General features: G+C 44.0%; 1 protein-coding gene across 1 annotated transcript; it reads left to right on the plus strand.

The window, feature by feature from the left end:
• Nucleotides 1-1,369: 1,369 nt before the first annotated feature.
• On the plus strand, nucleotides 1,370-2,362 carry LOC311583850 (large ribosomal subunit protein eL8-like). The gene has a single exon (XM_084757768.1). It carries the CDS (start codon nucleotides 1,508-1,510, stop codon nucleotides 2,333-2,335), a length of 828 nt encoding a protein of 275 aa, XP_084613894.1. The 5' UTR covers nucleotides 1,370-1,507; the 3' UTR covers nucleotides 2,336-2,362.
• Nucleotides 2,363-14,800: the final 12,438 nt, after the last annotated feature.

Below are 14,800 nucleotides of genomic sequence, written 5' to 3' on the forward strand. Positions count from 1 at the left end.
ATCCATTTCTTAGTCCATTTGTGGCTCCAGGCTTCACACAATCATCTTATTTGCCTGGTTTAAAGTGAAGGCAGAGGACAATGTCTCTTCCAGATAAAAACCTCAAGACAAATACTACATCTCTGAAGAGCAGTGGAGGCCCAAGTCAATGTGTCCTGAGTGGGACTGGCCTGGCCTCCACAGTCCAGCACTTGCTGTGTCTCTTGCCTCTGTCTTCATCCCTCAGCTGGCTTTCTCTCCTCACTGGTGGCTCCTGCTTCTTCCTGCATTGGAGCTTCAGGCAGAAGCAGACCAGTGGCCAGCTCCCTCCATTTTTTATAAAAGATTTATCTTTCATTTTTCAATGGTTTACTGAGTACCAAAAAACACACAGGCAACCACGCAGAGACCTGATGCTCAAGGACTCTCCTTCCTGGAGTGCACAGGTTGGGAACCGGAGCTCATCTGTCCCTGGATGCCCTTACTGACTCCAGCCTTTCAGCCTTGTGCTGGGGATAGGTGATGCTGATCTCAGGTTAGTAAAAATGTAACCTCAGAGCTGTAGGGGTCTGCTGGTTAAGGTTGAAATCTGGTTTTCAATGGATATCCAAATCTAAGCTGGGACTATGAGGAATGAACTCCCTTTCTCAGCTGAGGCCCCTTACTCCACCTGATCTGGTGACCTAAGAAGAATCCAGCTCTTCTCTGTAGTCCCTTAGTTTATTCCTGCCCCAGGATCCCATCCAGGATACAGTATACACTTAGTCCTCTCACTGAGTTCCTCTCTCACAGAGCACTATACAACAGTTGCTTCCAGGACCAGAGTTCATTAGCTGTGTAAACCAGTCTTATACTCTGTGTATGGTTAACACTCTATTTCTCACAACAATACTCTGCAGGAGGTGTTATTGTCATCATTTGAATGGCAAGGGAAATGAGACAAGATCAGAGAAGGGACGTTACCCAAGGTTAAACTGCAGCACAGTGGCTGGGCTGGGAGTCTGACTCTAGCAGTCCAATCCCCGAGGCTGTGCTCTGAGCTACCAGACTCCACGAAACATGCATAAACCTGGGTCGGTTTCCTTCCTGTAGACGGTCCTACCATACCTGAACATAGCTCCTGCTGAGGGCAGGATGGCAGAGACATCCAGAAGATGAATGGCCACAGAGACCATGAGAGGAACTAGTGTGTGTCAGCACACAGCACTCTCTGTACATTGCCTCATGGACAACTGAAACTCAAAGAAAATTCTGGCCTAAATATAGAATGGTGCATAATTATTTATGCATTAGGTGTGTAAGGAGCAGAGATTGCTGTGTATAACTAAAACTCCCCAGGAACAATAAATGCAGTCTGGAAATCCATCCCATCCAGACATTTGCTCACACATTTGGAAACAGCCATGAGCACTTCAAAATCAAGTGCACCAGATGCTCAGGTAATCATGCAGTGACAGCAGGAAGGCATTTTCCCTCATCCTAGCAGGACAGTATGGAAACTGTCTTTTGAAGAGACACAAAAACACAGATGTGCTCTCTCCTCCAGCCCAGCAAGATGCCCAAGGGAAAGAAAGCCAAGGGGAAGAAGGTGGCCCCGGCCCCCGCCGTGGTGAAGAAACAAGAAGCCAAGAAGGTGGTCAACCCTCTGTTTGAAAAGCGGCCCAAGAACTTCGGCATCGGGCAGGACATCCAGCCCAAAAGAGATCTCACTCGCTTCATCAAATGGCCCCGCTACATCAGACTGCAGCGGCAGAGGGCCATCCTCTACAAGCGGCTCAAGGTACCTCCCGCCATTAACCAGTCCACCCAGGCCCTGGACCGGCAGACAGCTGCCCAGCTGCTTAAGCTCGCGCACAAGTACAGGCCAGACACAAAGCAGGAGAAGAACATAAGGCTGCTGGCGCGAGCGGAGAAGAAAACCGCTGGGAAAGAGGACGTCCCGACTAAGAGACCACCTGTCCTTCGAGCAGGGGTCAATACAGTCATTACCTTGGTGGAGAACAAGAAGGCTCAGCTGGTGGTGATTGCCCATGACGTATTCCCCATTGAGCTGGTGGTCTTCCTGCCTGCCCTATGTCGAAAGATGGGGGTCCCCTACTGCATCATCAAGAGAAAGGCCAGGCTGGGGCGGCTGGTCCACAGGAAGACTTGCACCACTGTTGCCTTCACACAAGTTAACTCAGAAGACAAGGGTGCTCTGGCTAAGCTGGTGGAAGCTATCAGGACCAATTATAACGACAGATATGATGAGATCCGTCGCCACTGGGGAGGCAACGTCCTGGCTCCTAAATCTGTGGCTCGAATTGCCAAACTGGAAAAGGCAAAGGCTAAAGAGCTCGCCACTAAGCTGGGCTAAATGTACACTAAGTTTTCTGTACATAAATATAACTACGAAATTAAACAAACAAACAAAAAAAACCACAGATGTCTCTTCTCCACATCTGCAAAATAACACTTTCTGTGTCACATGACTAGGAAGGAGCCCCCAATCTCTGTAATAACTGAAGATGGAAAAGAAGGAACAGTCAAACCTAAGCCTGACAGCAGAGTCACCACCCATCCTTGCAAGGGAGTCCCGTGAGCTCCATGGATGGGGTACAAAAGGCAAGGGTGTCATAGTGTGGCTGTGTGTCTTGCAAAGAAGGCAGAATGGACAAGCTGAGTGGAGTCTTTGAGTGGGGCCTTCCTTGACTTAGTGTCTGAGAGAGGCTTGACAAAAGGGTAAATCATCACATCTTTCTGCTTTACTGCCTGTCAGTGTGGTTGCTTGTGTTACAGACTCTTCTATTCCCAGAGGTTGATGCCTTCCTAGTGAGTTCTACACGGGGTAATATGTTTCAGATTTCACAACTTTGAGAATAGTAAATCTTTTTCTACATAAAATACCAAGCCTGAGACATTTCCTTAGAACAACAAAACATAACACATTTGTGATATTTCTTCAGTTTCGTCTAGTCAGCTTAAAATTTTTAAATTTATTATAATTTATCCACATTCTGTCCCAATTGTTGTCCCCTTGCTCTTATCTTCCCGTCCAACTCTCCCTCCCTCCTCCACCATATTCCCCTCCCCTAGGTATCAGATGTAGTGGGCGATAGCCCCTGCCTTCTGATCTCAGCCTATCAGTTCTCATGAGGATAGCCTGCATACCCTTTCTCTGTGTCCCCCCAAGGCCACCGCGCCAAGGGTCAGTGATCAAATCACCAGTACCTGAGTTCTAGTCAGAGCCAGTTCCTGCTCTCCTCCCCCTGCCAATGTGGAGAATGAGCTGTCCATCTGCTAGGGCTGAACAGGGCTTCTGGTTCTCTGTTTGCAATGTCCTTGGTTGGTGTATCAGTTTGTGCAGCCCACACTCACACCCTGGTCCAGATCTGTCGAGACTGATGGCCTCCATGAGGGGTGCCTGAGCTCTCTGGGTCCTTCTATCCCCATTTTCCATACCACTCTCAGAGCTCTGTTCAGAGTCCAGCAGCCAGACCCAGCATCTGTCCCAATCCCCTGCAGGGTGGAGTTTCTCAGAGGACATCTATGTTGGGCTAGTATCTATTTATAAGTGAGCACATACCATTTGGGTCTTCCAGGGTTGGGTTACCTCATTCAGGATGACTGTGTCTTGATCCATCCATTTGTCTGCAAATTTCAAGATTTCCTTGAGTTTGATAGGTGAATAATATTCCAGTGTATAAATATACCACAGTTTCTTTATCCATTCTTCAGTTGAGGGACATCTAGGTTGTTTACAGATTCTGGATATTACAAATAAAACTGCTATCAACATAATTGAGCAAATGTCCTTGTTGTGTGGTTGGAGAATCATTTGGGCATATGCCCAGGAGTCGAATAGATGGGTCTTGAGGTAGCACTATTCCCAATTTTCTGAGAAAAGACAAGATTGATTATCAAAGTAGTTATACAAGTTTGTAATCCCACCAACATAGGAGGTGTGTTGCCCTGTCTTCACATCCTTGCCAGCATGTGATGTCACTTGAGTTTTTGACCTTAGCCATTCTGATAGATGTAAGAAGGAATCTCAGAGTTGCTTGATTTGCATTTCCATGATGACTAGGGACATTGAGCATTTCTTTAACTGTTTCTTGGCCATTCAATATTCCTTTGTTGGGAACTCTCTGTTTAGTTCTGTATCCCATTCTTAATTGTATTGTTTGACTTGGTAGTTTTTAATTTCTTAAGTTCTTTATATATTATTTGGATATTAGGGGATATTAGCCCTCTGTCAGAAAGAGATCATGTTAGTTTTTTAAAATGATGCTATTATAGAAATGGGTCCATTCTCTATTTTTAAATGTTTTTAAAAGTAATATTGGAATCTCCTCACAAAAAAATCTGTGCACTCTGCATTAAAAGTACAATATTTTGAAATTTTTATTTTGGTTATTAGGGCTATTTATAATTCTTGCCAAAATTGCATCAAACCCAGTGCTTGTAACAGAATTTATTAATGTGTCAGGAGAAAAAAAACCCAGCATGGAAAGTATACAAAGAATTTGCGCCTTCAAGAAATAGTGGATAAGCCTGCAGTGGTGGCACATGCCTTTAATCTCACCACTTGGGAGGCAGAGGCAGGTGTATCTGTGTGAGTTCAAGGCCAGCCTGGTCTACAGAGCTAGTTCCTGGACAGCCAAGGTTGTTACACAGAGAAACTCTGTCTAATCCCCCCCCAAAAGGTAAGATAAACAAAACCATTTACAGTAACAAGAAAGAGTTATAGTTTGGGATATTGGAAAGTAACCACAAGCTATGAGACACATGGAGAAAGGAATACAGAGGTGAACAAATATTTTCTTCTAAATGTGGACAAAGTGTCCTGTGACATCCTCAGAAGTCCAGATGACCATCTGATGGGGGTCTCAGAGGACAGCCTATCAGTGTCTTTCTGGTAAGTCACTCTTGCCTGGGTCATGGGATTCCATCACTATTACACCTGGGAAGGGTCATCTCTCAGTCAAAAGGCCTTTCTTTCTCTGTACTTTGGGAAAGAAAGATGAATAGAATCCAAACTGGCCATAATGTGGGGCTCTGGGTATCATTTTCTGAATCCCAGCAAAATATCAATAGACTAATAATATGTCAAAATATGATACCAAAGAGCAAGGAAGCCCTTCTTTCTTTCTTTATTAAAATATTTATCTATTTATTATGTACACAGTGTTCTGCCTGCATGTACTCCTGCAGGCCAGAAGAGGGCAACACATCTCATTATAGATGGTTGTGAGTCAGTATGTTGTTGCTGGGAACTGAACTCAGGACGTTTGGAAAAGCAGACACTGCTCCTTAACTTCTGAGCCATCTGCCCAACTCCACCTTCGTATTTTTCGTACCTGGTTGTTAGAAGTCATGATATGGGGTCTTGATACTACTGGTCTATATAGCAAATACCAGGCCAGCCAGGGCCACATAGTAAGACCCTACCTCAACAACCAAAAGTTAAATAAAAATAATGGGCCCACTTGAACAAATCAAAATAAATTCAGTTTATCAGTCAGTACTGTATGCTCAATTTTCTTAACCAATACATTTTATTAACAACTTAGTGACCAAGCATATGTCACTTATAACCCGACCAACCAAAACAATAGGAAATGAGGATTAATGGACACAATAACGAAACTGTAAGGATATCAGTTCCGAGGAACAATTCTCCTGGCACAATCTGGAAGATTTCTTCTGCTGAATCCTAGAGTAACCAGAACCCGGAACCTCAGCAGGAGCCGGAGCCCCAAAGCCTTCCCTCAAGCAGTTCTCTCTAGGAGCGTCCTGAACTGCAACGATGAACAGCCAAAACTATCCCAAGTCTCCAAAAAGCCCCGCCTCCAGTTCTGGGCTCATTTATTTATCTCCTCCCAGAGTCTGGTCACAGGATCTTTTTTTGTTTGTTTGTTTGTTTTTTCGAGACAGGGTCTCTCTGTGTTAGCCTGGGCTGTCCTGGACTCACTGTGTAGACCAGGCTGGCCTGGAACTCACAGCGATCCGCCCGCCTCTGCCTCTTGAGTGCTGGGATTAAAGTCGTGCGCCACCCCGCCCGGCCACACAGGATCTTTTCAACTGGGAACAATTAAGCTCCCACATGAGGTGGTTGGTCTTCTAGTGGATTAACCTCACCTGTTCTCTCACAAGACCCTTCCAATCCTGCACTTGGGATCCTAAAACACAGGTTTATCTCTCCTTCACAGTAGTATTTTCAAATGTCAAAACACAGCTCAAATTTCTAGGAAAAGTGGAAGTTCCCTGTGGTGCTTCCATGTCCTGCAATACTACATATCAGAGAATATTTGGTATACTAATAAAATAATGGCTGCTGGTATTAATTAGTTATTGATATGATAAAATTAAGTAAACACTGAAAGTCATAGGAATATATACTGATTATTCCCAGTGCTAGAGATGGAAACTACATTCCTGTCCCTTCTAGACAAACACTTTACCACTATCCTACAGCCTTTGCATTATTTAACCTCATATTTTGAAAATTACAAATATATATGTGCATATATACATATGCAGCTCTGGTTATGAGTATCCATCGTTAAAATTAACAACCTTTGATAGACATTTACATTTCAAATATTACTAGCCACACACTGCGATCCTGGAGCACAGTGACAAGCCAACACACAAAAGGACCAAGCAGCTGCTCCCATCCTTACCTTCGATTTGGCTTTGCTTCTTTGCTACGATCTTCTTCTCATTTTTGAATGTGCTCAGTGTGACCCTTCTCCAGCTGCTTCGAACTTGCTTTCAATGGACAATTTCTTTCTGCCAGTCCTCCTTGGAGAGCTAAAGGAATCTCCTTTTGGCCTCTGCTCAGACTCCAGCCAATGCTGGGCTCCTGCCCTGCAGGCCACAGTTGCCTCCCGTCCTGCCTGCTAAATGGAAGGGATGCAGCCTTGGGCTGTCGTTCAAAGGTAGGGATGGCAGTTACCTTTCGAATTCGCTCAGCAGTTTCGAAGGGCAGCGGGAGTGTTAATGCTCAGAAGCATCTGCTTCAGCACAGTGGAATTACTGTCTAAGGAGCCTACTCAGCATCCTCTGCTTCCCAGGTTTCCAGGCACCTGGGCTCTTTCTAGGCTGCCATTTGGCTCCTGCTGCCCCCTAGCGGCTACAATGATACATTCCCTAGAAACCATGCTCCTGCCCTCCAACCAATCAGTGCTGTTTGTGCTGGGACTCTGGCAGGGAGAGAATGGCTGTTTCTGGCCTAGACTACCTAGGCCAGGTGTGGGCCCTGTGGTGGGAGGAGACAGCACTCATGAGCCTAACCCTGGCCTCTGCTCTTGGGTCGTCCTGGAAAATGTCTGCCTTTTGTGGCCAAGCCGAACAGGTCCCTGTCATCCTGAGGTTGATGAAAACATTTAACTGGGGGACTGTGTACACTGTCAGAAGATGAGGCCATGACCATCCTGAAGGTGAGCATGGAAACAGGCAAACATATGGCTGGAATAGCAGCTAGGAGCTTATATCATGAGACAAAAACAAAGAGACTGAAAGACACACTCACATACACACACACAGACAGAGACAGACAGAGACAGAGGGACAGACAGAGAGGCAGAGACAGAGTGACAGACATAGAGGCAGAGACAGAGAGAGATGTTAGTGACTGTTTTACAAATGTGTGTGTTCCCGGGATGGCCGACGAAATTGACATCATTAATGTGAACCTGAGCCAGTTAGGCAGCAGCTGAGGAGGGGCCGGGGTCACAGGGCAGCCACAGTGGCACAGTGCATGCAACCGCGTGGGTGAACCGAGGCTGTGGGCCGTTGAAACCTGCCTGCCATCGCTCTTGGTGCTGTAGACCTTAGTAGAAACCATCCTGCACCATACAGCACACCTAACAGCTCCCTGACAAGTAGCAGCAGGACCTGTTCCAGAGAGGCTTCTGGGGTGGAGCCGGCATGGAGATGGGTGAGAAGATGCTGGTGTCAAACGTCGGAGTGCCAGACGCTGATATTCAGGAACTCTTTGCTGAATATGGAACGTTGAAGAGAGCAGCTGTGCACTAAGATCACTCTGGATGAAGTTTAGGGACAGCAGATGAACGGAAGCCCAACGCCCTGAAGACTATGAGCAGTATAACGGTGTCCCTCCGGATGGCCATCCTATGACATCCAGCTTGTCACATCATAGCGTGATACACAGGGAAGTCCAGCACGAAAGCATTGATAGAGGTATCATGGCAGGAAAACGTAGATCGGGGGTTTTGGTGGCGGCGACACCAGGAGAGGAACCCGTGGAGGCAGCCAGGGAAGAGGTAGAGGCATTTGCGGGAACTCAAAGCAACGTCTTTCTGCTGAGGAGCTGGATGTACAGCTGGATGCTTAGAAGGCAAGGATGGACACCAGCTAAACAGCTGAGCAAATCCGCACGCGTAACTGGACTCAGGAGCCTTGGCCATGATCTCTAGAGGGAAAAATGGCAACTGCACTGTGTGGGCAATGGTGGGTTTGTTTCTCGGTTTTCCCCCCACTCTTTGAAAATAGGGTCTAAAAACTCACGTAAAGGCTTCCTCTTCCCCTTTTAAAATTCTAAAACAGACCTGTTTTGTACAGAGTTATTTTTGAGGTAAGTTTTACTTATTGCAGTTGGGGAGAAGGTGTCACTTTCACTTTTGCCATAATAAAATAGAAATGTGTGCAAAAAAATAAAAAATAATAAAAAATAAAATGTCGGTGTTTGTTGTGCTTTCTCTATTCAACTGGCTAGCACCCAAATAATTGAGTCTGGCCTACTATATTTGTGTAGTAAGCTTGACTGCACAAGAACTGAGCAGTGTTAATCTTCTCCTGACACTCTGTGCTAATCTGGCTTCCTCCCAGTGTGAATCCCCAGACACTTGCACTGTATGGATGTCTCTGCTCCAGCTGCTCATTTCTCATGGAGGCTGCTGGACCTCTGCTGTGGCTGAATCCTCTAAGTCCTCTCTCTTCCTTCTCCTTCCCGAGCTGCCAGGAACTCCATTCCTATCCCCTGCTCGGCTTAGTGATTGGCTGTTAAGATGTTTTAATGGTATTAGGAGAGAACAATTGGGGAACAAAGTTTAGACAGCCTGAAGACAGTACATTCTCAGAACAAAGATTGCACCTAGCTTTGGAGGAGGGAAGCAGAGAAATAAACATTTGAATCTTTACACAGTACACATTGACATAATGTCTATGAGAGAAAGAGAAGGTGGTGTCCAATTTTTAGTGAGGATATACCATGTGTGTCTCTATGGATCTGGGTTAACTCACTCAGTATGATCATTTCTAGTTCCATCCATTTGCCCACAAATTTCAGGATTTCCTTGTTTTTAATAGCTGAGTAGTATTCCGTAGTGTAAATGTGCCAAGTTTCTTTATCCATTCTTCCACAGAGTGACATCCAGGTTGGCATTCCAAATAAGGCAGCTATGAACATGATTGAGCTATGGCATCCATCTTAAGGAAAAAAGACACCTAGTTAAAAGAAAACTGATTGAATCATAATGCTAATTTTAATTCTTATAAAAGTTGTTGTTTGCTCACATTGTTTGCTCTCTACCACATAGACGAAAATGCTGCCTTGAGTACACATAAGGTACTTAATGTTCCTTTTTTTTTTTTGGTTTTTTTTTTTTTTTTTTTTTTTTTTTGGTTTTTCGAGACAGGGTCTTTCTGTGTAGCCTTGGCTGTCCTGGACGTGCTTTGTAGAGCAAGCTGGCCTCGAACTCACAGTGATCCGCCTGCCTCTGCCTCCCGGGTGCTGGGATTAAAGGCGTGCGCCACCACGCCTGCCTCTACTTAATGTTTCTTATATTCTCTTCTAATAACCATTTTAACGTTAATATTGTTAAATGTGTTGACAAAACAGGACATATTGGGGGTACATCTCCTACTCCTGGTCTTGTAGTAAGGAGGCTGACCCATGAGAATCAAGAGGTCCAATGGAGCCTTGACTAATAACTGACATGCAAACCAGGCTGGATAACAAACAACATTTCAGAGGAATTGTGAAAATATGAAAACTAAAACCAGGACAACAACCCACCACCTTTTTGCAGACATCACTACAGGAAAAGTATGATCACAACCTGACTTATACATAAATGAACAATGGACCACTTAGATGATGGGATCCCATTCTATACACTGCGGCAGGAGAATACCTGTCACCACGGGACAGTGCAGTGCAAACAGAAGATGAACCAAAGGCACAGGAAGCATGTAAGGATGTCCTAATAAAGTCTGTAAATGGATTTGCCACCTGATATCTAAAGTCTTTCTCAAAGCATTCATACAAATCGGGTTTTCTCATATATGAGTTCTTTCCTACTGCCTGACATCAAAGGTGTTAAAATACTTCAGAGCTAGGGACATGGCTGAGCAAGTTCATTCCCAGGGCCAAGGTGAGGTTTTTGATAACTTCCTGTAACTCCTGCTACAAGAAGATTAAAAGAATTAATCCTCTTGGAAACCAGCACACAGGTACACACATGCTCAGTCTCAGTCTCTCTCTCTCTCTCTCTCTCTCTCTGTCTCTCTCTCTCCCTCCCTCCCTCCCTCCGTCCCTCCCTGTCTCCTTCTCTGTCTCTCTCTCTCTCCCCCCTCTCTCTAACACACATATACACACACCTGCACACTGACATTACATAATAAATTAAAACAAGTAGTTAAGCAAATACTTTTACCATGAATGTTTTTCTCATTCGTTCCTGTAACTCAGGTGTTGAGGCACCTAAAGGCTTGCTTACCTACAGAGTTTTCCTGTATCATGTATTGGTTCATGTAACAGAGAGCAAGCATGTAGGCTTGATGTCAGAGAAATCAATCCTTCTCAGTTGGTGGTATCATTAGGGAAGACTTAGGAAATGCTGCCCTGCTGGAGGAAATATATCACTTGGCATGCACAACTTTCTCAGTTCCCACTCTCTGCTTCATGCTACAGGTGGAAGGTGTGAGCTCTGAGCTTCCTGCTTGGACCCCCAATATATCACACTTGTTGCATTGCTGCTTTCACAATGATCCCATATCCCACGAACCATAAGCGGAATTAAACTTATAAATTAACCTTACAAGGCAACTTATAAGTGACCTTAGACATTATGTTTGGTCATACACAACATAAAGTTTTACACCTGGATGCGTTATTTTAGGTAATTGAAGGGAACTGTGAAAGCTAAGTGAGTTACCTTATTGTTAAATTCACCGGGCGCTGTCCATAGGAGTTTGTAGTCCAAAGATAACAGAGAGGGGCATCATGCTGTTAGAATAGGTTGTTGATGCATGTCCCATTCTTTTCTCCAAAATTAATATTCTATGTAACTCAATGGAAGTCTGTACGCTAAAGATCTTACCAAATACTTTCTAGTCATAGACTCCTGACAGTAGGAATCTTTTCAGGTCCTCAAAAACACTGTGATATGCAAAGGCTTTAACACACTGATTACACACTAAAGGTTTTGTGTTTGTTTCTGCTTTTGGTTTTTCGAGACAGGGATTCTCTGTGTAGCCTTGGCTATTGGAGACTCATTTTGTAGTCCAGAGTGGCCTCAAATTCACAGTGATCTACCTGATTCTGCCTCCCAAGTGCTGGGATTAAAGGTGTGAGCACACTAAAGACTTTACTATTGTGTACAGAAACCATGATGTGCAAAATATTATCACACCGACTACAATTATGGCTTTTCTCTGCAGCACGACCTCTTCTCAATATTGCCAGGACTACTGCTACATGCAAAGACTTTACCACATCGCTTATTCCTATGCACACATCTCCACTACATGTTCTTTCTGCATTAGTAGGTAAGGGTGCTGTGAAGAGACTTTACCGCATGGACTACATTTGTAAGGTTTCTCTCCAATGTATGTTCTTTTATTTATTTGAAGACGACAGTGGTTTACAAATGTTGGCAACAGGAGGGGAAAGCCTGTCTCAAGTATTGCTTTTTTAGGCGGGCATGGTGGCCCACGCCTTTAATCCCAGCACTCGGGAGGCAGAGGCAGGCAGATTGCTGTGAGTTCAAGGCCAGCCTGGTCTACAAAGCGAGTCCAGGACAGCCAAGGCTACACAGAGAAACCCTGTCTCAAAAAAACCAAAAAACAGTATTGCTTTTTTGTTGTCAGCCTATGTCTTCCCTAGTGTTACTATTCCTGCAAACAAACATGACCAAAAGGCAAGTTGTAAGAAAAGTTTATTCAGGGTACACTTACAGATTGTATTCTATCACTGGGGCAAGAAGGCATGGAAGTCAAGCAGGGCTGGAAACTGGAGGCAGGACCTGATGCAGAGGACATGGGGGAAAGCTGATTAGTTTCTTGCTCTCCTTGGCTTACTCAGTCAGCCTTCTTTGAGAAGCCAGGACCATCAGCCCAAAGGGGGCAACACCCACAATGGACCTTCCCCCATGGATCACTAACAGAGAAAATGTCTTACAGCTGGATCTCATGGAGGCATTTTCTCAACTGAGGTTCTTCATGCCTGATGACTCTAGCTTGTGACAAGTTGAAACACAAAACCAACCAACACAGCCTCCATTTAATCCTAGGTTGAAACTAAGCTCAAGTTCCCAGGTCCTAGGAGAGCTGTGGACTTCACAATAGCTGACCAGATTCCATTAGTCATCTTTGTGCCTCAGTGCGGTACAAAGCGGCTCTGTTGAGGAGAGGTCCTTGGGATTGGGAGGTCTTGAAGCATTGGTGAACAGAGATGGGCAAGTGACAAACAGAACAACTCAAAATTGAGTGTATTATGCAGCTAAGTAGTCTCAGTTGTTAAACATACATCTCAAAAGCAGGGGGGCTTGTGGTTACCTTTTCCCACAGAGCAGGTTCAAGGAAGTCAGTGAGCAATCAGGCACACACAGTTCAGGTGCAGAATGCAAAGTTGTTATGTTGTCATCTTTTGAACTACAACTTTGAATGAAACAATACAAGGTACAGAACACACAGCAAAGACATCATCACTTCTACCTTACTGGCTTGGGATCAATATGTATGTGTTCCCTTAGTCCAGGGTCAACGTTCTACACCTAACAAAACCTGTGCCTAGCACCTGTGTGCCAAGACAGATTTTTCCTTTTCTTTAGTTCCATCATCTCACATCTGAGCATCATTATTTGGAATTTTTGAAATACACTTTCTTTGTAAGCCATAATATAACTTATTAACTAATGATTAATTTCTACTTACGCCTCTTTCAATAAAAGGAAGTGAAGCAGAACTACTCTGGACCTGGGCAGAACCTGGCTGCAATCCTGAGTCAGGGTCGGGTCGTCTCAAAGTAACGCTCCTGATAAAATGACCAGATTGGGAGTGCAGTAGAGGTAAGAAGAAAGAACAGATTCCAGCACAATGAGGGAAAAGAACTTCAGGTTTTCTCCTAGCAGAAACATAAGCGCCAGTCCAGGACACTCTCACCTTTGGAGGGGTCGTGGTCTCAGGCCTGTGTAGTATTTGTAATACAGACTCCACTGGAGGGAGGAGTAATAACTCTTCCTAACCAGAGCTTCTCTTACTCATCTTTTATTCCTCAAGACATAATGCCTCTTCTTAATCACACACATACACACTCTAAATAAATAAAAATAAAAAAAACCAAATGGGTATGATTGTTTAGACTGTAAACTCTATATTTGGTTTCAGTTGACATAGATCACCTGCATAAGGAAAGCCCCTATCCCTAATCCTGATGGGTGGCAAAATGTAGCTGTAACTTGCCTCAGATGATTATGGTTTTCAAGTGTAAAAGCTCTGTAACATTCTGGCTCAGGAGCGGAGGTCTGTGAGTTGTAGTTCAGCTCCCATGTATGTTCAGTGGCCCTGATCAATCAGTAGTGCCTTGATTACTATACACTCTTGTGTGTTTCATTGACTTGGGGAGTGTGAGTTGTGTTGGATCTCAGCAGACCCCATAACACAAAGGCCTTACCTCATTCTTTCCATTCACAGAACTTCTCTCCAGTACAACTTCCTTCATGATGATGAGCACTATAGAAATGTACATTGGCATCACCATGTAAATACTTTCATTAGGTTGTTCTTCCTTATGAATTCTTTCATGATGGAATGTACAAAAGCTTCATCATATTCATTGCACTCATCATGTTTCTCTCCTGTATGAATTCCTTCATGTTTTTGAAGATGCCTGCGACATGCAATGGCTTTACCACATTGGTTACATTCATAGGGTTTCTCTCCAGTCAGTGTTCTTTTATGTATTGAGAGACTACTGTGACATGCAAAGGGTTTACCGCATTGATAGGCGTTTTCTCCAGTATATATTCTTTTATGCCTTTGAAAATGACAGTGATATGCACACTTTCTACCACATTGATACTTTCATTGGGTTTCTCTCTGGTATGAGTTATTTTATGTATTTGGAGACTATTTTTTTTTTACTACACAGAACCTGAATTTGAAACCAAGTTAAACATATAAATGGACATTAAAGCTAATGGCAAAGCATTTTGGGAGCTTAAGGCAAGATTTCATCTAAATGAGTTTAGAAAAGTGCTGAAAAGATGTAATTTCAATTATAGATTATGCAGAATTATGAAATGCATCAATAACTTAAAGTAGTTTTGAAAGCCTACAATACTGGGGAAAAGAGGCTTATGATCTTATTGTCTGCCTTAAGACAGGCGGAAGCCATGCAGAGTTAATGATGAACTCACTATTTACAGAAGGATGGCAAAAAACATTCACACCATGTGATCATGCTGATTGCCGGACTGAAAGCTCTTGGCTAGAAGCAACAGAGAAAATGTACCAACATGTTACTTTAGAAAATAAAGGGTCATTTTAATAAAGTATTTCTGCTGGAGGAAATAAGGCCCTAAGTGTAAGC

Source organism: Acomys minous (genome assembly GCF_964271855.1).
Source record: "Acomys minous genome assembly, chromosome: 14".
NCBI classification, from domain to species: Eukaryota; Metazoa; Chordata; class Mammalia; order Rodentia; family Muridae; genus Acomys; species Acomys minous.